Here is a 19,698-nt window from a genome sequence, read left to right as displayed (position 1 = left end):
TTCCACCTCCACCACCACTACCAACGCAGCAATCGTTGCAGCAACAGCAGCAGCAGCAGCTGCATCTACCATCCGGACCATCACCTGGTGGCCATGTTTCACCTGCCTCACCGTCCCTGCCGACCGGTGCCGGCCCCGGATCCCCATTGACCGGTACCCCACCACTGACGCATCCCTCGCCACCATCGTTGCCGCCACTGCCACCGGGGGTTCAGTTACCACGGTTGCCACCGGTCGGCGTACCACCAACGGTTGGTTCATCGGCGGCGGCAGCTGCCGCTGCAGGGGCCGTCCTAGCAGGATTGCCACCTGGACTTGCCGCTAGCGGCTTTCCACCTCCGTTCGATCCCCTTTACCTGCAGCTGTATGCCAATCCGGGACTCTATCTGCAAAGCCTGCCACCAGAGCAGCTGCTCCAGCTGTACAAAAACTTTCCCCAAAGCATTCCAATCACCAAGAGCTAGTCGTCCTCGTCGTCACCACCACCGCTTTCCGGTGCTACGATCGAACGATGAAAGAAGCTACTAGCTCGTATGGCCGGTGTTGTTTTACTCGTGTGTTGGTGTGGTACGGTGTCCTCAATCGTCGGTGTTGGGTACGATATAACGGTATCGCGGCTCCTCCTAACCAGCACCGTTTGTGTTCCTTAGGAAAAACGTAAGCTGATAAGTGCAGGCAGAACGAGAGCAGAGCAGCAGAAAGGATCTGTGTCATCTCTCATTTGTGGATACATATTAGCATTCGGATGTCTGCCGTATCCTGGAGTAGTTTCATTTATTAAGTTTTCTTTAATTAAGGTAATGTTAGGGCGCAAAAGAGGATCTACCATGCTAGGAAAGCAAGCACTAGAGAAGGAAACCAAGGATGAAGGGCAAAATGGGAATTTACTCTGTAATAATAATGTAATGCAATTGAGCGGTAGCCAGTAGAGTATTCTAGCAATAATGAAATCCAATCCAAGAGCGATACACAAACGGTGTATGTGTGTGTGTGTGTGTTGGCAAACAGGCAAACATGTGGCGCATTTCATGTTACCGCAGCATAAATCATAAGATAGATGAAAAAATCAAACGAAAAAAAAAGAATTAATTTGGAAAATAACTGTGAAAAAATGAAGAAGGGGTCGGACATTGCTTAAGCCCCAGACACACCATCAGAAATTACATAAACACACACACACACCCACACAAATATATATTGGATATTATTCACAACAGACAATGAAACTGGTTAACACAACACGGAAAGTAACTGAAAAACAGGAGACAGATGACGGATGAGAAGAATAATACGCAATGCCACCTTTGATGGTGCCATTACACGCTAGGGGCGAACACAGTATACAGAGCACACGACAACCGTGTGTTGTGCGCCGGTCAGGAAACAGTCGTCTATTTGTCATATTGCACGAATGGATAATACCGAAACCACTCGCCGACCCCCTGGTTACTAGACTGGGAGGGATAGGGCGGCTGGTCTAACAATAAATGAAAAACTATGGATTTCAACCATTTTGAATACGTGGAAACTCTGAAGGGAGAAAACATTAAACTATCGACCATCACCAGATATCGAACGGAAGCATGATCTTGCTGACAGGATCAAAATAGTCAAAGTGTGTGTCGCTATAAAAGAAGAAGAGCGAGAGAGAAAGAAAAAAAGAAAGAGGGCTGTACTCAGTCTCAAACACCACAAACTCGTGAAAACAGTACCGCGTAATAAACGTAACGAGCGTAAATCAATTAAAAACCACAAATCGACTTGCCGTTATTTCACTGCAAACTAATTGAGAAATGATTGATCTTTGCGCGAGTCTTTGCAAAACAGCGTTAATTACTTTCTTACTGGGTTGGTGGGACACCATTGGAGCAGAGTAAAACTCCCGGTTTCCAACGTTGTCGCTACTGGCACGTTGGTTCTAGCAGAGGTGAGTATGAGGTCTACCTCAGCGCTCAGTGTCCTTTTACTCTTCTGCATATCTGGTGTTCATTCCATCTGTAAGTAACCAACTCACGATCCTCCATTGTCACTGCATTGACTGTGAGTCTCATTGTCCCTTTAGTTCTGCAAAATGGCACTTCCAGACCGGCATTACCGGGTGAGTTCCCGTTTATGGTGCAGCTTCAACGTTTCTATGCCGTCAGTTTTCTGGTCAATTGTGGAGGAACGTTGATACAACCACGCTGGGTACTAACATCGGCACACTGCTGCCGAGCTAACGTTCCGCTTCGAAATTTACGTGTCCAAGCCGGGACGGTCGAGCGCGATGATCGAAATGGTGGCGACTTTCGATGGGTAACTCGGTTTTGGCAACACGAACTGTACATCGCCGATGATCGTACCCATCCGCACGATATTGCGCTAGCTGAGCTCGATACTCCGTTCCTGGTGTCAGAATCGGTGATCCCGATCCAGTTGACACCGGCTTCACCCAAACCCTCCACAAAAGTGCTGATAATGGGCTATGGGAAGATCGATGCAGATGATACGCTGCCCGATACGCTGCAGGTGAGCGATGGGTTCCTTGTGCCACGTGGAAGTTGTTCCGAAGCGGTCGGTCCTGGGCTGCTGTGCGTTGGTGGTGGTAATGGGGCGTGTATGGGAGATTCGGGGGGTCCAGTAGTGATGGAGACAGGTGACAAACGGAACTACGTGCTCGTTGGTGTCGTTTCGTACGGAAAGAGAATATGTCAGATCGGGACGATCATCGTGACGGATGTGTACGAGTACGAGGGATGGATACAGTCGATCGTTAATGGTACCCGTACTTACCAAGAGCGTGCAGTGGATCGTTTGTAAGATATTTGGAACGTTATTAGAACATTTTGATTAGAGTATACTCGGCTACTGGACCATATAGCTGGACAGTTCTCCAAAGACTACTTCAGATCCTTTAGACTTGGCAAGAGATCAGATCAGAAAGCGTAGTAATGAATGTTCCTCCTGGATCTCATAATAAACTCTATGAATAGTACCCAGCTCCAATTTTAATTTTCTCTCCAATTTTCTCATAATACTCTGAACACAGTTCGTTGTCCTAAAGCAAGAACTTATCACTTACCTTTTCTTGACGCATTTGTGTTATTTTATTTACTATCAATTTCTAACTAACTAACTTACTAAAAACGGCCTCAAAACTGAAATCGAAAGTCGTATCTTGCAGACGATTTGGTAGCCGTATCGTATGCAAGATACGACTTACGATTTCAGTTGTTTATCAAAGGACGAGCTAATATGAAACAGAAAGGATAACACAAACCTAGCACACAGAGTGCTCAAGTTATAGTATAAAATGCTTTATTATTTTAACATTTTTCTCCTCCATCCTATCTAGTAACTATCACGAACTAACTGTTAACAATGTTTCCGTCACGTCTTCACCATAGCATTCCACTGTTTGGCTTTTTAATAAGGCAACGAAAATGGTCTACTAAAACAGTTGGTGTGCATATGCACCAAATAATTGCTACAGCTTCAGCTGGTACCCGACGTGCATATGAATACTTGAAACTGAACTGAACAATAATGATGGTGCAAAAATGGTGGTTAAATTACGTTCGTTGCACACCGCTAGGTGGTGTGATGAAGATGATCGTTGCATAATTGATTGCTTGTTTGCTTACACGTTGACCAGCACTCCTGGGTTTTGGGGAATTGTGAAGTATCCTGCAACCCTGGAGGAGTGTGCTGCCGCCGGAATGTGTGATTTCAAAAAGGTAAACGAAACGAAAGTATCAACCTGTACACAAACACACAAACATACAGGCCACATTGGAGAGTGGATTGTGGTTTGGCGATCGGACGCGCTGATTGGTCGCGGGTTTTTTTTCTCTCTTCTTTCTACCAAATGTTTGCATTTCCGGTGTTACCATTTCTGTCATCATTGCTCACCGGTAAAACAATGAACCAATTTGGCGAAACGATTTGGTTGTGTGTCGAGTGTCGAAACGAAACCACATTCCCGTGGCGTAGTAGTGGCCTATGGTGGTATCCTTCCGTCCGTTCAAATAAACGAATACCGCGGTTGTTGGTTTGCCGTGATGGTGGTCGTCGTCCTTTGCGAGGATTGTTCCGAACCTCCGCCCGTCGTCACCTCACCCTTAAGTCCGGACATGTTCTGAAAGCGGAGGGATAAGCGGAAAGCGATCAGAGAGAGGGAGAAAGGGCAGGGCGCAGGAAGGACACGGCCAATTTCGCGGTCCAAAACCCCGGGGTCGGGTGGACGTGGTGCGTTAATTAGGTTAATTATTTGGAATACAATTTGCGCTTCGCACGTCTGAACCGGAGCCCGGGGAAAGGGGTTTTGCTTACCTGATGGCCGTACATGTTACCGTTGACCTGGCCGGCTTTGCCGTTCGCTGTTTCGTCCTTCGATCCTAGCACCGTCGCTGACGCCGATGCTGCCGCCGTTGACGCTGCCGGGAGTCTCGTGAGCGCGAACTTTTGCTGCTCGTACGTGCGACGCATGGCGAGCGCACGGTTGCGCTGCCAGCGGAAGTAGATGAAGGTGGCCAGTCCGATCAGGAGGAGCGTAACGAGCATGATCAGCAGGATGAGGTTACTGTTGGCGGTGAGCAGGAAGACCGGCACGCAACCGACCAGCAGCAGCAGGATGATGGCGAGCGCGAAGAAGATACCGGCCTTGTAGCATCCGTAGTGCTTCTCTGTGTGTGGGGATTACAACAATTCAGCGACCAGTTCAGTAATGCTACTAACGAGCGGCGTAACATCCCTTCGTCCTCCGGTCGTGTCGTCGTCGTCGTTGTCGTCGTCGTGGTCGTTGGAACGCGCTCATTTGCGAAAGCTCATTTGCATCGCTATTTAGCTTGATTGATTGGTGCGATCCGATCCGATCCGATCTCGCTAAGCTTTCTCGGATCGGTGAATCTAAACGGTCTCCGGCGCGATTTGCAAATTACTTCCACCATTGACTTCCGGGGTTAGGAAGGAACGCAGGAATGCGAACGCTCCCTCATAGGTCGTCAACCAATCAAGTACCGTCCGTTTCTCAGAGTATGGTTAGTAAAATAGCATAAGCACAAGATTGAGAATTTTCTTAATGAATTGATTAAGAATTTTCGAAGTCCTTTGCAACACTTAGACATCCTTGGCAAATACATTGTTTTAAGTTAATTAGTTTTATGTTTTTGAGAAATGCTTAGTAGTTCTATTTCAGTACTAACATTTCCTTAAGTTTCTTCCTTAATCTTTTTTTTATGTTTTTTTTTATTACATCTTAACACAATGGATGGTATTGTGGTTCGTGAGGAAATAACTACAGTACTGCAGTAGTAACTGAGTACAAAAATGCAAAACAATCCCAAGCGGCGTCAAAATATTGGAGAGCGCATTATTGATAACAATATCAAATAGCATTTTTGCTCTAATATATAACGTTAAAGAGCTGCACAAAACTAGTTGACGGAACAAAACAAAAGACCTTCGAGCGAGCCTACTTAGATCAAACAATTTTTAGTCTTTCCACTGAGCAAACGTCAAACTAGTTTTGGGCACATCCTTAGCATTGACTGTTTGGTCCATTTTTCATACCCAATTCCAAGCCATCGGATGGCCACTGTCACCAATATGTCACCCACCTTAACTATCCCCCCGGGGGTTCGTTCGGCTTCGGTTCTGTCATCACCGGCAAGCGCGCACCCCAAACCCACACCATAAAGCACAACGAAGCCGTGGTAGTGTTCTTTCTAATTAAAAGCCGTATTTTGTCCCACATCCCACCATTTCCATGTGTTCTCCTCATCCCGCTACACGCCTGGTGACACAGTGCACTGCGAGACGACCATTTGTGACACATTTTCGGCCAGCCGGATGGAAACCGGATGCACGGAGGCCAAATTACAGGAGTTTTATTTCCCGTTTCCCCCATCCGGAAGTCCCTCCATTCGCACGTTCGCTCTGGCTTTGGTGTGGCGTGTGGTGACCAATGGGGGCGGTCACGGTGCGCAAATGGAATGGAACTGTCCTGTCCTGACTTCGCCTCGGCGAGGGCAGGGGACAGGAGAGAAAATTTATTCTTTTCAATATCCCACCGCACTGTCGGTAGGGCGACTCGGTTCGTGGCCAGTGCCCACGGGCTGGGATGTAATGCATGACCTTATGATGCTGGGCGAGGTCGCAGGACACTCGCTGGCTGGCTGGCTCGCTGGCTGGTTCGCTGGATGAGGTGAGCAGGATGAGCTTTTAATTACAGCCAAACTTACAGCTGCAGGATGCGCCAGAGGGTCGAGGATGGAACGAAATGAAATGAAAGGATGTTTCGCTTGTCGCTTGCCCGCTATAGCGACCATCTGTTGCCCTCCACCGCCCCCTCCACACCACACGACGAGGTCACCAGATTGCAATGCAAGCGGACGTGCCCGTATCTGCCCGTCGTCGACGTTCTCGGTCAAAAGGATAATCGAAAGGTTAACGGAGTCCCCCCGGTGGGAACGGAAGAACGGAAAGAGAGAGAGAGAGCGAGAGACAGCGAACTGGAAACGGAAACGAGCGAATCCGGCAAATGATTCATTCCCGCTGCTGGAAGACAGACCATCTGGTGGTTGGCGACGGTGCTTGGACCTAAGTTTTCGGTCTTTCCGTTCACTCATTTGTATCCCTTTTATCTGTTATCATTTCTTTGGCCACGGCTGGAAGCAGAAGGAAGGAGCGCTAGTGGCCATTGCGATTCGTTCTTCTTCTCATTTTGCCAATTCCTTGTTTGCTTCGTTGAACCATGGATTTCGTCCTGGGATCCATCTCTCGGGGACAATTCTGGAAAGGAGGCGCAGTAAGGCGCGGGCGCAAACGTGAGCGCTGATGAGTCGTACATCTTCGTCCATGCCACGTGCTATTCCGTCTTTCGTTCGGCGGCGGGAATGCCCCTTAGCCACCGGGGCATCCTGCCGGCAATCGTATCCTTCGCTTTCTTCCAACGGTTGAACAACGGTTTAATTAGTGTCTCTGTAGCGCGGTGACGGTGAAGGGAAGTTGTGAATGAATTAATCGGTAATTTGGTTGGACTACAGATGAGCCGGGCAGTGGCGAGAAGACGGTGGTAGGTTGTTGTCGGTTCTTCGGTATTGAAATGTAACGCTTTTTTATGCTTGTGATCGATGTGGCTGCAAGGAAGCCGCGAAGATTGCCGGATGTGTCTCTTATTGCGAACTAATTGGATTGAATTGTTGCATAATCGTGGGATGCTTGTTAGGCACAGGAGATGCTGGGTTTAATCCGTTTTTAAAAATATGATTTGTCACGACACTGATCACAGTTTTATAGTTTTTTTTGTTCCAGGAAGGTTTCAGGAAGGGATCCTTATTCATGGATGAATTAAGTAGAGACACGTAGGTTGAATTCTGTTGATTATTCACTCAGAGTTCCAGAAAAACAAATGCACACTCGTCGAGATAAACCGAAACAATCTTCTATTCTATGCATCACATTACTAACTAACGCATAGGTAACTATGTCTCATTTGTAACTAGGGCGGTGATGTCCATAGTTACCATAGCTTACTTACAAATTGCAAAATTCCAATCGTTTACCAGAAGCTACAAACGATAATTTTGAGGTTCATATCAAAACTATCCCTTGACTGTTTTGAACTACTCTACTCATCATGGCTCCGTACACTCTATAGAACGAACCCTATTAAGAACTTTCGTGGGCTTCTCGGTTGGCTCGGAGGCTACTAATCCCTTGGCTAGCCTCGGACGTGAACAATTACAACATCACTCTAAAGTCTGTTGATTGATTTAGGCCTTTGACCAGTCAAAATTGAAGGAGAAAGTTTGTAGTTCATAGCAAAGCTTTTAAGCCATCCTTTCATCGGCAGAAAATGTTGTCTCATCTACTCTATCGTTTCCTCGAATGCAAGAGTCGAAAATTGACTTTTGGGAGTACGATTAAACCGAATTTGAAAACCATGTTAGATGTTATCTACTTTATTGCTCAGAAAAGGCAAGCAATAGTGATTCCTCAGAAGACTCCTATCAAGGTTCTTTCATTCCCGCCATAAAATGCCATAAAATGAAGTTAATTTGTTATTATTGCGCGGATAGTTAAAGAAAAGTTACAACAACAATTAAAGTTGTTTAAAGTAAAAATTATAATACAGGCGTAATGTAATGGACAGTGTAATCGGCCAAATTTGAGTATCAACTCATTAGTGATGATGCTTGAATAAGCAAGTTAGCTGCATCATTCTATCTATTCATTGAACATGATACTAATTATGCTCTTACGCAACTAGAATGTCTTTTCCTTCAACTTCGATTGAGAAGCATAATCTGGTACGTCTTAACGTCCATAGTTCATGGCGTCTTGTTCCTCATCCCTCCAAATTTCAACAACAACAAACAGTTTGTGAGTCGCTTTATTGTAAACATCATTTCACAAATTGTGCCAAGCTCATCGAATGCATGATTCCAGGCTCAATAACAGTGGAGGACCACTGTTATGCTCCGATAAACATTCTACTGGAGATGCATGCAAAACGGAATTATTATCGCAAAATAGCATTCCAGCAACTCCTGCGTCATCAGCTTCCAGTCGAGGCAAACGTCGGCAAACATTCTCCTTTGTCCGGGCTGGAACTTCCTTCACCCCACCATATATGCAATAGGTCCAACAATCAATCGAAGACGACAACGACGACAACGACGACGACGACTGATGATGATGATGAGCTAATGAACGACCACCACCTCACCTCGATTGTTGCCCTATCAGAGGCCACACGCTCCATGCTGATCCCTCAGCACCAAGTACAGCGCCAGCACATTCTTCCACCGTCTCGCGCGTGCAATGTCGCGAACAATTTGCATACGCATTCGGCAGACGAGGTCGCGGCGCGGGCCAACATCTCGAAAGCATCTTAGACTAGACGGATGTTCGAGATGGTCCACGATGAGTGGAAGGGCTGCTAGAGCACCGCGACCGGTGACCGACTTTCTAGATCCGGACCGCGCTGTAATCGGTCACCGGGAAATCGCTGGGATCGGGAGTGAATTGTGAAGGGAGTGCCGGTGGCCGGTGATTATGTGGTCATAAACAGAACCGCGCGGCGCACTCGAGGGGACAACTCTAGCAAACTATTTGTCGCTTTGTGTCGTCGCGCCGCGGTCGTAGCGAAGACATAACCTCGTTCGCTCTTCGTCGCCATTATCCGGTGGTCCCTTTAGCGCGCCTCAATTCCCATGACCGGCCCAACAGGCGGAACATATAGACGGCGAAGATGCATATGGCGTGGTCACAGGTGTACGGCGGAGAGAGGCGCCGGGTTTCGCCGAGAATTTATTGGATAACGAGAATCCGCCGGTAATGCCGGCGTGGTTGTGGAAGGTTGAAATGGTTTAGCGCGGGAAGGTGAGGTTCGGTTTCGAGCAAGTTTCTAATCAGCTTCTGGCTTTGCGGGTTTGCGTGCGATCCCACCGGAGTTAACCGTTTGGTTTGTTCCGTTCCGTATGCCAGTCCGGTTCACACCAGTTCTCACCAGGCACTTAAGTTTTTGGGGTTGGGTTAAAGTTTGAAATCAGATTTGGATGCGACTTTCTCTTTAATGACGGTGCTCCCGCGGGGCTGTGTTGTGCTTTGGGGAAAACGGATAAACAACGCGCACGACCTACACTTTCAAACTTTCGTGGCCCTGGTTTTGTCCGTAAAACAGAACAAATGAATAAATGAAGCAAGATCAATGCGTCATCCCGTGAAGCGTTTTGGTCACTTCTCTATGGTCTAGAGATGTCGTTTCTGTCGCTTCTGTCATGTTCTAGTAGACTCCTCTGGTCCAAACGGTGCAATCCTGGTTACACTGTCACTCTGGCTCGCATGTAATCCCCACGGAAGCGACACTCGCGACAGGCAGCTCAAAATGGCCCAGTGTCCAACCAACGACGATGACGACAACGACATAACCTAGCGGGCCTATTCAACCAGTACAGTGCCAGTGACAGTGTCGATGCAGGTTCCGGTGTTCACTTACCTGTCACGTTGCTAGCATCCGAACCGTACGGATATCGGTGGCCGGCGGTGACCGTACCATCCGCACCATGGCTACTCGAGCTCGCGAAGGAACAACAGGACATCAGGACCATTTTACACCCTCAGGAACAGTGGTTCCTGCTGATCCCGTCGTTCAATAATTGGATTCCGTTTTCGAGGGACTACACGACGAGGCCTCTGCTCTCTCTCTCTTCAGATGCGCGGCGTGTGTTGATGTTCACAATTAGCTGGACGCGCGAAATGCGTTCGACTCGCGGTGGAAACGAGGAAACACGGACCCAATCTACATGCCACCGCAACACTGGCGGACGGCCGGAAGATGCGGCGGGCGCCTTTCCAATTAACCTTTCTTGTACCGACGGCCGTTACCGGGCTGCAGCCATTGGGCATGGGGGATACCTTTCGTTCACAACACCATAATACCGACAGACAGAAAGAGGAAGGGGTGGCACGGGGATACTTGGGGGGGCCACAGCTAATTAACACTCGTCCAAAAGATTCACTATGGATGGCGTCGTGGTCTTCAGCGCCGGTAGACCGTCACTCAGCTGTCACCATGGTGACGTCGTTTGGTTAGGTAGTAGCCATTTGCACGCTTTGCTGGCTGGGTGATGGTCAACACTAGATGGGTACTAGCGAGCACCGGGGAATGCAGCGAACCTCAACACGCAACGACGGCCACGACGACACCACGAGCGAACGAGTGGAACTGATGGCGAACTCCTGACGAGCTACCTGCTGCTGTTGCTGTTGCTGCTGTCAGTCGGGTGGGCAGAGCGTCCTCGATTAGATAATTCCGAGCCACCACGAGCGTCGTCGTTGTCGTCGTTGTGTTGTGTTGTGATCGCGCGAGGGTGCCCGCGTGTCACCTGATCTTGTGCTGAGGTCTCTCTTTCTTTCTCGGCGTCTCTTTGCCCTCGCTCGCTCGCTCGCTCTCGGATCAGATCTACTGCTAACACGACAAACTCGACTCTCCCTCGGCGATCTCTGAAGATCTGATGAGAAGCTCGAAAGCCGTTGGGAGATTCCAAATCTAACAGCTGACAAGCCGCTGGTAAATGAGCGGCGCTCTCTCTCTCCAACTGGTTGATGTGCTGACGTAGGCACGCACCAGCAGCACCGGCAGCAGCAGCAGCAAATCACGGTGAAAGAACGAAAGTAAAGCTCTTTTGCCACGAGACACCGGGCGCGAGATCCCCTCCCTCCCTTAAGGGGGAGTGGGCTCAACGCTCAACCTACTTACGGTTCCTCCGGCATACAACTCGTGTGTATTTGTGTGTGTGTGTTCGAGAGCGAGGGTTTACCCCGTCAACCTATTAACGCGGGCTGGCCGAAGGCGTAATAGAATGTGAGCCACAAAGGCCGCCAAGGGAGGCGGGTTGAGGGGCGAAATTTGAGCATTTGAGCTACTGGACCTCCCCTTACCCAGCTGAGTGGAAAGATGAGAATCCACCCTTGGAATGCCAACGCCCGCGGGCTGGCGAAAGCTGATGCCCGGCACCTGCGCTGCGATCAATCGCTGCTGCTCCCGAGGGTCCCAAGACCAAGAGGTTAAAGATCTCGCTTTTGCTAACTACTGTGCTTGACCCGGGGAAGGTAGCTGCTAAGAGGCAATGTTCTGATGCTTATCATGACCCCCCGCTGTCCAACTAATAGATACTAATTCCCAACGCTTTTACTGCCTGGAATGGCTTACTTCAAACCTCGGATGGTTCCGAATGTGGGACAACCGGGAGTGGACCGTCAGTGTGGTGCGTGTGAGAGAAGCAAAGGTTCGCTGATAAACATTAAGCCATACCATCCCCCCACCCCCGAAAAACGCGTTCCCTCCATTAACAACAACAAAAAAAAACCCCTCACCAGGAGTAACGGTGTTTAAAGCACCGCACGCACAGTCTCTGGCCGCTTGTTTTGTGTGTTTCGTTTCGGCATTCCCGGTCTACTGGCACGTCTTCACGATCGAGTTGCAAGCATACACACACGCGCGCCCGCGTTGATACAAAGTTTTTGGGGGGTCTTTGGAGCCACGGTGCTGTTGCTTTACGCTCGACGAAGCAACCTGGTGTTGAGGTCGAAACGGATGGTAGTTTGTACCGTTGCAACGGAAACTTTTTCAAATTTGAACGAAGTGTGCGGAGTTGACAGCGAAGTAGCACACTCACTGCGCGTTTAGATCGGTTTCGGATACGTTTTTGTGGGATAGGGTGGTGGAAATGTGATCTAAAATAGGTTTAGGCGTATCTGGGTGTCGAGTAGTAAGGGGAAACTATTTTTTTAAGGATTTAGAATCAAAACAATAAACCCAGTGGTACCTCGTAAGTGCAACGCAAACAAATGTTTAAAATTTCAAAAAGATTGGCCCAGTAGTTTTGATGTTGCGATGAGCACAGATTCTGAGAACGTTGGGAACTTGGGAAACATTCATTTCCAACATTTATAATCAATACTTTTCAGTGGTTCACCAATTAAGGAAAACACGTTAAAAAAGTGATGCCACTAAAGGCAAGCCTCCCTTTAATGCCATCCCTACCAATTGGATTATGCATCTTCTGTTATCCTTATTTCGGAAAAAGCTTAATATAATTTACGAAACCAAATATTTTAAAACGTCTTTATTTTTAAATGCTTTTAGGAATAAAACACTAAACGATTTGTTGAATTATTTGGTTCGTCTTATCCTGTACCTGGCCTTTCACAACCTTGCTTCCCGCGTACCTAGTGTACTGCTTAATATTTAGCTTACATCAGTATTGAGTAATTATTGATCCTGACTCTCAGCATACATTCGATCAGAACATGAAATGGATTGTACATAGGTGACCCTCAGATTGATTTGAAAAATGTTATCAAATTGAGTAAAATACTCATGCGCACCTAATTTTAATTAAAATTTAATCAATATTTATATCTCTATGCTTATGTTCTGCCTATTGATCTTTTGCAACATGTCTATGTTTGTTTCTTAAATCTAAAATACTCTTTCCTAATGGCACTGATTCGATTAAAAAGTATTTTACGATTGTATCTAAACCTTACATTTCTTTAAACCTATCTGTACTGGAAACTGCAACCTACACTATCCTTGGGCAACCGTCTTCAATCTTCTATTCCTCAGTCTGGCCATGTCTTTGCGGATTTACGGGTTCTCGTCCTGCCATTAGAGGTTTTCGGCCGAATTCGGTTCGATCGTAACTCGGGCGTACGGGCTCGTCTCACCCACCCGGCGCAACACGACCTGCGGCCCCGGTCGGACCGCTCTCACGATCAGATAGATACCGACACCAACCCCAACAACCAGCAGTACACCGAGGATCACGTTAAACACCGTATAAACCCAGGACTGTTCCGAGCGGCACTCGTACTGGTGTGGTTGCACCAGTCCAAACGGTGCCCGGCGCAAGGAACTAGGCTTCACGCACATACCGGTCGTGGTAAGGTTGCGCATCTCACGCAACCACCGCAACTTACAGTCACAGTACAACGGTGCACCACGCAGATCCAGCACTCGCAGACTTTCGAACGCCATCTGCAACGAATCGTTCAGCGTACGAATACTTGTTCCGGCCAGGACGAGACGTTTCAATCCCGCATCCGTCGTCTCATTTCGCACCACATTCTGTCCAAACAGATGGCCGTCGATGGTGGTGAGGTTACGGGAGCCCTGCAGGTTCAGATAGGTCATCCGGGGCAGCCCATACAGCGAGTACGCTTCGAGCGTGGTCAGCGTCGGCATGTCCTGCATGATAAGCGTATCCAGGTGTAGCAGATAGGGTAGGAACTTGGGTGGTAGCGAGCGGATCGGTGTACCGCTCACATCCAGATAGGTCAGCTGCTTCGGTAGTTGCGTCAACTGCTGGAATCGGTTGTGACCAAGGAACGCCCGTTCGAGTCCGGCTCCGCTCGTTAGGCTAATGTCGGTTAGGTTACAGCGCTCGAGCTCGATCGTACTGAGCCGTGTGGTGACCCCGAGCCGTAGAAACAGGTCCGACTCACCGGTACGGTTAAAGAACTCACCGAGCGCCGTGTTGTTCGATAGCACGAGACGCTCCAGATGGATCGAGACCGAGAAGGCGTTCAGTTCGATCGCCCGCAGACGGTTGTGGCTTAGATCGAGCACCTTTAGCATCGCTAGCCCGGCCAGGGCATCGGTCGTCAGCACCTCGATACGGTTACCGCTCAGGTGGAGCTCGAGTAAGCTGCTCAAATTAGCAAACACCTTATCGGGGACCGTTGTTATCGCGTTGTGGTCGAGATGTAGATAGTGCAGCGAGCTACCGGCAAGCCACGGTACGTCGGTGAGTGTTCGGTGCGAAAGGTCTAACCGGACGGTTCCCTGGGGTAGCTGCTCCTCAACACCCGGTACGAAGACGTGCGCCAGAAGGCGGTTCCGGCAGTTGATCTCGACCACCGGTATGCCCCAGGGTTGTCCGTTGTGCGTGTTGCAGATACAGTAACCATCGTCCTCGCTTTCGGTCGGATCGAGCAGAGGTTTCGTGAAGTTACACAGATGTGATACGGGTGTCGGAAGTGACTGTGTCTGGTGGTCTACTTCCTCAACACCAGCAGCAGCAGCAGCAGCAACAGCCTCTTCATCACACCAACTATTGCCGCAGATGCTGAGAAGCAAACAGAGGGTGACCACAGAACGAGCTAGGCCTTTAGTCCACATTTGTTGTCGTGCGATGCTTCGGTTGTACTTGTTCAACAAAAATCTCCTTCAAAACACTTGTTTAAATATCGCGTTTTAGAGCAACTACGTTACGTGATCACCGGTACGAATACCGCGGCTTTCTGTCAATCGAATTCACAACACAGGACCTGCCAGCTGCCTGGTCTTCGAACACTCAGCACCTACAGGATTCGTATCGATCTGAATTTTACTTTTAATTTCGCCGCTTGACCACTTGTAGCATGACGGATACTCGGCTTCTAGAACGGTCTCCTGGAATCGTCAGACTACGCCACCGACGACCACTAGCCAACTGAAAAACTGTGCGTGCAAACTGCGGTTGTAGCGGTGTGTAAGCAACCGAGAGGGGTTGCTGCAGATAAAGAACCGAAGCCGATAACACCTGGCGACTGTGCCCTGTTCCAACCCTTTCGTTATCGTCGTTTGGGGCCAAACTTTGCGCCAAAACCAAGAACGAACGAACGAACGTAGCGGCACGAGCGAGCGGGGTCGAGCATCATCGGCAGCTGGCAGTGAGCGTTATCAGTGCAGTGTGCTGCTAGTGTGTGTGTGTGCAGCTGTCTGAGCATTAGGGGGGGCGCAAGTAAATGACAATGTGCAAAGGTACGTTCCGCGTGTTCACACAATCATGATTCACTCCTGGGGGATTTGAAGGGGTTGGGATGCGCTTCCACGAAACAAACGTTACCAGTCCGGATGGTCGATGAGATGTGGCCACTTCGGTGTACGAAATCGCCATCTAGGTGGAGATGGTGAGCTTCTTATCGACTTCAATTGAGCAAATCCGGTACCGTCGACTATCTGTGCATTCAATTATTGGTCCCCGAGACTTTTCCGTTCGTGGAGTGAAATTGATACAGCGCATGTTATCGCAGCCGTTGCACCACGATATCCACACGACGCTACAAACTTGCTCGTTCATCGAAGACACCCCCGAGGGGATCCAGCATGGCAGCGCAACGTGCAAGAAGTTGTCAATCATTGGATAGGATAAAAGGGACATGTTATCATGGTTATCGGATGGGGCTAGGATTGATGGCTCGAACGGTCGACCCGCCGGCCGGCCGGCCGGCATTCTAATCTGTTCTGCTGCTGCTGCAAGGACACACGGAACGGATTCATTTTAATAGGTTACGTAAGGCACAGACTCCGGGTACTACGGTACATGTCATTTGTTACACAGCAACGCCGGCAGTAGGCCTTGGCCCTTCAGCCATAAGACTGTGGCAGCTTTCTTTTGTCCCCGGGCCTACTGAGGTTACACTAACGCTCTGGTTCGAACGTTCGCTCGAAGCCCACCCGTAACGAGGAAACCCCCTGGTCGGGTCGGGTGATGTTTGATGAATCTTTGTCTGACAATCGATAGAAACTCATAAATCACCGATCTGTTTTCCAACAAACCACACAACCACCATTGGGGCACCGTAAGGCCACCGATGGTGGATTCATGTCAAAGATGAGGAATTGTGTAGATCCTTGGAGCCGCTAGACCGTACTATTCCGGTCTTTTCCAACCCGTATGTGTGTGTGAGTGTGTGTGTTTGCCTCTTTGTCACTGCTGATGGTACCGACATCACTGTGTGGGATTTGCTGGCAAAGGATTAAAATCCAATTATTAATTACTTTGGCTTGTCTTTGGCGACTCGGACACTCGTTACGGGGTCCTCAGTTGCGTCGTCAAGGATATCGATCGAATGTGGTGCGATGGTGACGATGACCAAACGAGTCTAGTCCGGTACAATGCCTGCATAACGCTTCTAGTGTGTCGTTGTTTGTGTCCGAGGTTTAATAGGATAATGTTAAGGCGAAAATACATTTTGGGAAGGGTTAGACGGTACAAAACATTCTCGAAACAGTGCGGCAAATCAACGCTAGTCGCTACTAACCTGAGTGAAAGCTTGCTTTATGGAAAGAACCAAATCCAATTTCGTCCGGAAGTCCAGCAGAATGTTGAAAATTTGTTGAGTGAAAGGTAAATCCTCTTTCGTCTTTATTCAGGAGAACGCCACATGGAGGTGCAGCTCAGAATGTGACCTCAAATAACCTCACCACCAACCGGTCGGCCATCATCGGAAAAGCGAGCCACAAAGGGATGATGCACACGAAGCTAGCAATTCATCATTCCCACGGGCACTTGAGCGTTCCTTCTATTTCAGCTCCATCGTCTGTTGCTATAAGGGCGTTCTACTCCTCGGGGGTCCTTGCGGAATGGCCCGGCAGGCTTTCGTTGTTTGAAGGAGTTTCCAGTACTTTTCATTTCGATTCCCTATTTCTTTTTGAGCCAACCACTTCAAGGACCTCTAGACGAGCTGCCCTTTCACTGTGACCCTTGTTGAACCCGCGGGCTTGCTAATTCCTCAGTTGATGGTTCGCCTTTGAAGATGTGCAACGAAGCGCTGCGCAGCGCAGCAAATGCAAATAATGCAGCTCCGTAACGCGTGACAAACGATATCACCGAGCGTTCTATACCTTTGTGCCTGGGGTTTTTCTTCTCGTTTTGTGGATGTTTGGCGTGCTTAAGGGGGAGGCCAATAAAGGTCCTTAGCAGCGATCTACGAAGGAACAAAATCGTTGCAAGATGCTAGAAAGAAAGAGCTTTGAAAGGGAATCTTGCGAGATAAAAGATGAAATGTTGGTGAATGTCTGAATGCAATAAATTGTGAATCTTAATAAATATTAAATTTAGAAGCAATAAATAAACCTGCATATTAAAAATACGAAACATAACAGAACCATAACAGAAGTATAGAAATATAAACACGATTTCAATCTTAATGCGGTTTCTTTCGTAAAACAAACAAAATATAAATGTAAACATTTAACTGATAATTAATATTAAAAAATCAATGCAATAATGCAAATTCCGAGAAAAATAAAACATAAATTGGTAACAAATGCACAAAATTAAACACGAACAAATAAATACGCTTATACGTACCTTGAAATTTTTTAACATATATAATGAAGGGCGAGCCGTATGTTTAAGTACCTTGAAATTGATTGATTATGATTTCCATTAAAAATGTACTATACCTACATTTCATAGTTATAATAAATATATCTTTTCAAACATAACTATTAAATGAAAACACAATGTCTCTACTTGAAATGTTGATGCAAAAACTCGCAGTACATCTCGCTGTCACCCCGAAACGCTTAAAAGATAGAAGAAAGCAACCCCTCTGCACCACCGAGACACTTGGCGCAGGCTGGCAGAAAGGCTGAGGTGATGAATGGTTCCCTGCAATGGGTTCACCTAGCGCCACTTTGCATCAGCCACCGGGGGCCACGTGTCCGGACTGTTGCACCGCATATTGCCCGCCAGGTCTGGCCCGTGGCAGTGCAGGGGGAAAACCCGTTCCGAAAAGGGCTGCATAATCTCACTGCATAATCAGCGCATCACGGCGCATATATGAGAAATGTTTTCGCTATCTCTTCGCCACACCTCCGGTGGCAGCAGTAGCAGCAAAGCCAGTCAGCTTTAGGAACCGAGCGCGCTGGAGATGATAAACGAAGCAGCTTACTCTCACTTTACGGCTTAGTGGTAGTGGTGGTGGTTGCCAGGAGGTGACCTAGAGCGCTCTTCCGTGGCCCCATAGCGTTTGACTTTTGGTCCTGGTTGGTCCAGGATCTAAACCCAACCGAGTGATGGCCTCCAGCCTTTAATGATGTTATACATTTATAAGCATGAACTTCCCCGAAACCAAAACCATTTCCGGTCTCGTCTATCACCTCTCCAGCTTGAGGCGTCGAGATATGATATGAGAATGTCTGTGCCGGCGAGCCAGCAAACTGATGCATAATGGGATTCCTGGTTTCTTATTTTTGACCAGAAGTTTCCCGTATATGTGACAGCAATTTATGGTGCCCTGGCGTGTGTGGTGCGCCCAGATTTCTTCCTTACACTTTCATTTATCATCCGCAAACCAGGTAGCAGCTAGTTTAGAAGAGTTCATTCATTTATTGTTGACTTGAGAAACACTTTCTCGGGGTTCTGAGGAGCAGCTGACACGAGGAGTTCGGGCATCCAGCAAATCCAGCGCGCGCGCGAGTGACTGATTACAGATTCTGGTAGTGATCGTGATAGCACTCGTACGCGTGGTACGCCGTTTCACAGCCGTCCTCATTCTGGACGCCACACTTGACCAGCATCTCATCGATCGTACTCCGTTCGTAGTCCTTCTCCAGGGCGACCGTAATGTTCTCGAGCTGCAGCTGCCCGTCACCATCGATGAAGCCTTCCTTTTCGAAGAAACATTTCATAAAACACTTTACCGAGCGGTTCGTCTTGCTGGCGGGGCTGATGTCACCGTCGCGCAGTTTCGACACCGACGCAACATCGATGCCCGATTCGGCCATACACTCCAGCGCGTAGATGCTGACCATCTTCTGCTGACGCAGCGTAAAGCTCTGCAAGGATGGAAACATGTGTTAGATGCGTTCCAGGACTCTCTACCGAAGGTTACTTACTTGAACCTCAGCCAGAAACACCAGCGAGGCGCCGCAGAGAAGGAAGAAAATGGTGAACTGCATACTGGGGCTGATTGTGCTATCGCTTGCTATCGACAGGCAGGTGTTGCTGGTGATGATGGTTCTGATAACCTACTGACCTATTACGGGCCGGTTTTATACTACCTTCTCCCACCAACCACTAACAGCACCTCACCTTCATAGCCCGTTTAGAATGGAGTGGATAAAGAGGAGATACCACAACCTTCTGCTGCCAGCAACAGAACCTCCCGGGACCGTGGAGCGGGTTCGTGTTCATGTTCAAGATAGATAGCGCAAGATCTATCTCCAGCGGATTGCACTCTGCTGCCTCGGAAACATTAATTACTGCGTTCGTTGCTGAATGGCACGCGGAGAGGTCAGTGATGCTGAGTTACAGCGAGCGCGCGTGGCCGTGCGCGAGGTGGCCAAGGGGTGTTGCTTGCATACCCGGTGGTGGTGGCGGTGGTGGTGGTGGCGGTGGTGGTGGTGGTAAAGTGCAGCAGATACATAATTGA

The 19,698-nt window shown here is 48.5% G+C and overlaps 5 protein-coding genes across 9 annotated transcripts in view; 2 read left to right on the top strand and 3 right to left on the bottom strand.

Moving 5' to 3' along the window:
* Positions 1-1,747, top strand: part of LOC125956945 (uncharacterized) — a 72,850-nt gene extending 71,103 nt beyond the window's left edge. For all 5 annotated transcript variants that reach the window (XM_049689247.1, XM_049689249.1, XM_049689251.1 and 2 more), the window contains exon 8: positions 1-1,747. This exon is cut by the window's left edge and continues 3,078 nt beyond it. In XM_049689247.1, coding sequence (XP_049545204.1) covers positions 1-464 — 464 coding nt within the window. In that variant the 3' untranslated portion in view covers positions 465-1,747.
* Positions 1,748-2,112: 365 nt separating this feature from the next.
* On the top strand, positions 2,113-2,799 carry LOC125953362 (factor V activator RVV-V alpha-like). Its single transcript, XM_049682861.1, has one exon. It carries the CDS (start codon positions 2,113-2,115, stop codon positions 2,797-2,799), a length of 687 nt encoding a protein of 228 aa, XP_049538818.1.
* A 492-nt stretch (positions 2,800-3,291) lies between these two features.
* Positions 3,292-10,745, bottom strand: LOC125957005 (uncharacterized). Its single transcript, XM_049689356.1, has 3 exons — positions 9,983-10,745; positions 4,312-4,664; positions 3,292-4,117 (listed from the first exon to the last, which is right to left on the bottom strand). Exons 1-3 carry the CDS (start codon positions 10,092-10,094, stop codon positions 4,004-4,006), a joined length of 579 nt encoding a protein of 192 aa, XP_049545313.1. The 5' UTR covers positions 10,095-10,745; the 3' UTR covers positions 3,292-4,003.
* A 1,865-nt stretch (positions 10,746-12,610) lies between these two features.
* On the bottom strand, positions 12,611-15,627 carry LOC125956976 (leucine-rich repeat neuronal protein 2-like). Its single transcript, XM_049689315.1, has one exon. The coding sequence runs from the start codon at positions 14,669-14,671 to the stop codon at positions 13,160-13,162; it is 1,512 nt and encodes a 503-aa protein (XP_049545272.1). The 5' UTR covers positions 14,672-15,627; the 3' UTR covers positions 12,611-13,159.
* A 3,059-nt stretch (positions 15,628-18,686) lies between these two features.
* On the bottom strand, positions 18,687-19,277 carry LOC125957010 (general odorant-binding protein 56d-like). The gene is made up of 2 exons (XM_049689360.1): positions 19,163-19,277; positions 18,687-19,102 (listed from the first exon to the last, which is right to left on the bottom strand). The coding sequence occupies exons 1-2, from the start codon at positions 19,223-19,225 to the stop codon at positions 18,752-18,754; spliced, it is 414 nt and encodes a 137-aa protein (XP_049545317.1). The 5' UTR covers positions 19,226-19,277; the 3' UTR covers positions 18,687-18,751.
* Positions 19,278-19,698: the final 421 nt, after the last annotated feature.

Source organism: Anopheles darlingi, chromosome 3, assembly GCF_943734745.1.
Source record: "Anopheles darlingi chromosome 3, idAnoDarlMG_H_01, whole genome shotgun sequence".
Taxonomy (NCBI): domain Eukaryota; kingdom Metazoa; phylum Arthropoda; class Insecta; order Diptera; family Culicidae; genus Anopheles; species Anopheles darlingi.
Note: the sequence above shows the minus strand (reverse complement) of the source record. Positions and strands in the feature narration are given on the sequence as shown.

Excerpts from the sequence above, each read along its gene's own strand:
- LOC125953362 (XM_049682861.1), top strand. The coding sequence starts at position 2,113 with ATGGTGCAGCTTCAACGTTTCTATGCCGTCAGTTTTCTGGTCAATTGT.
- LOC125957005 (XM_049689356.1), bottom strand. The coding sequence starts at position 10,094 with ATGGTCCTGATGTCCTGTTGTTCCTTCGCGAGCTCGAGTAGCCATGGT. Across the intron at positions 4,665-9,982 it reads GGATGCTAGCAACGTGACAG|AGAAGCACTACGGATGCTAC; the intron begins GTAAGTGAACAC and ends CCCCACACACAG. Across the intron at positions 4,118-4,311 it reads GTAACATGTACGGCCATCAG|AACATGTCCGGACTTAAGGG; the intron begins GTAAGCAAAACC and ends CTCCGCTTTCAG.
- LOC125956976 (XM_049689315.1), bottom strand. The coding sequence starts at position 14,671 with ATGTGGACTAAAGGCCTAGCTCGTTCTGTGGTCACCCTCTGTTTGCTT.
- LOC125957010 (XM_049689360.1), bottom strand. The coding sequence starts at position 19,225 with ATGCAGTTCACCATTTTCTTCCTTCTCTGCGGCGCCTCGCTGGTGTTT. Across the intron at positions 19,103-19,162 it reads TGTTTCTGGCTGAGGTTCAA|AGCTTTACGCTGCGTCAGCA; the intron begins GTAAGTAACCTT and ends CCATCCTTGCAG.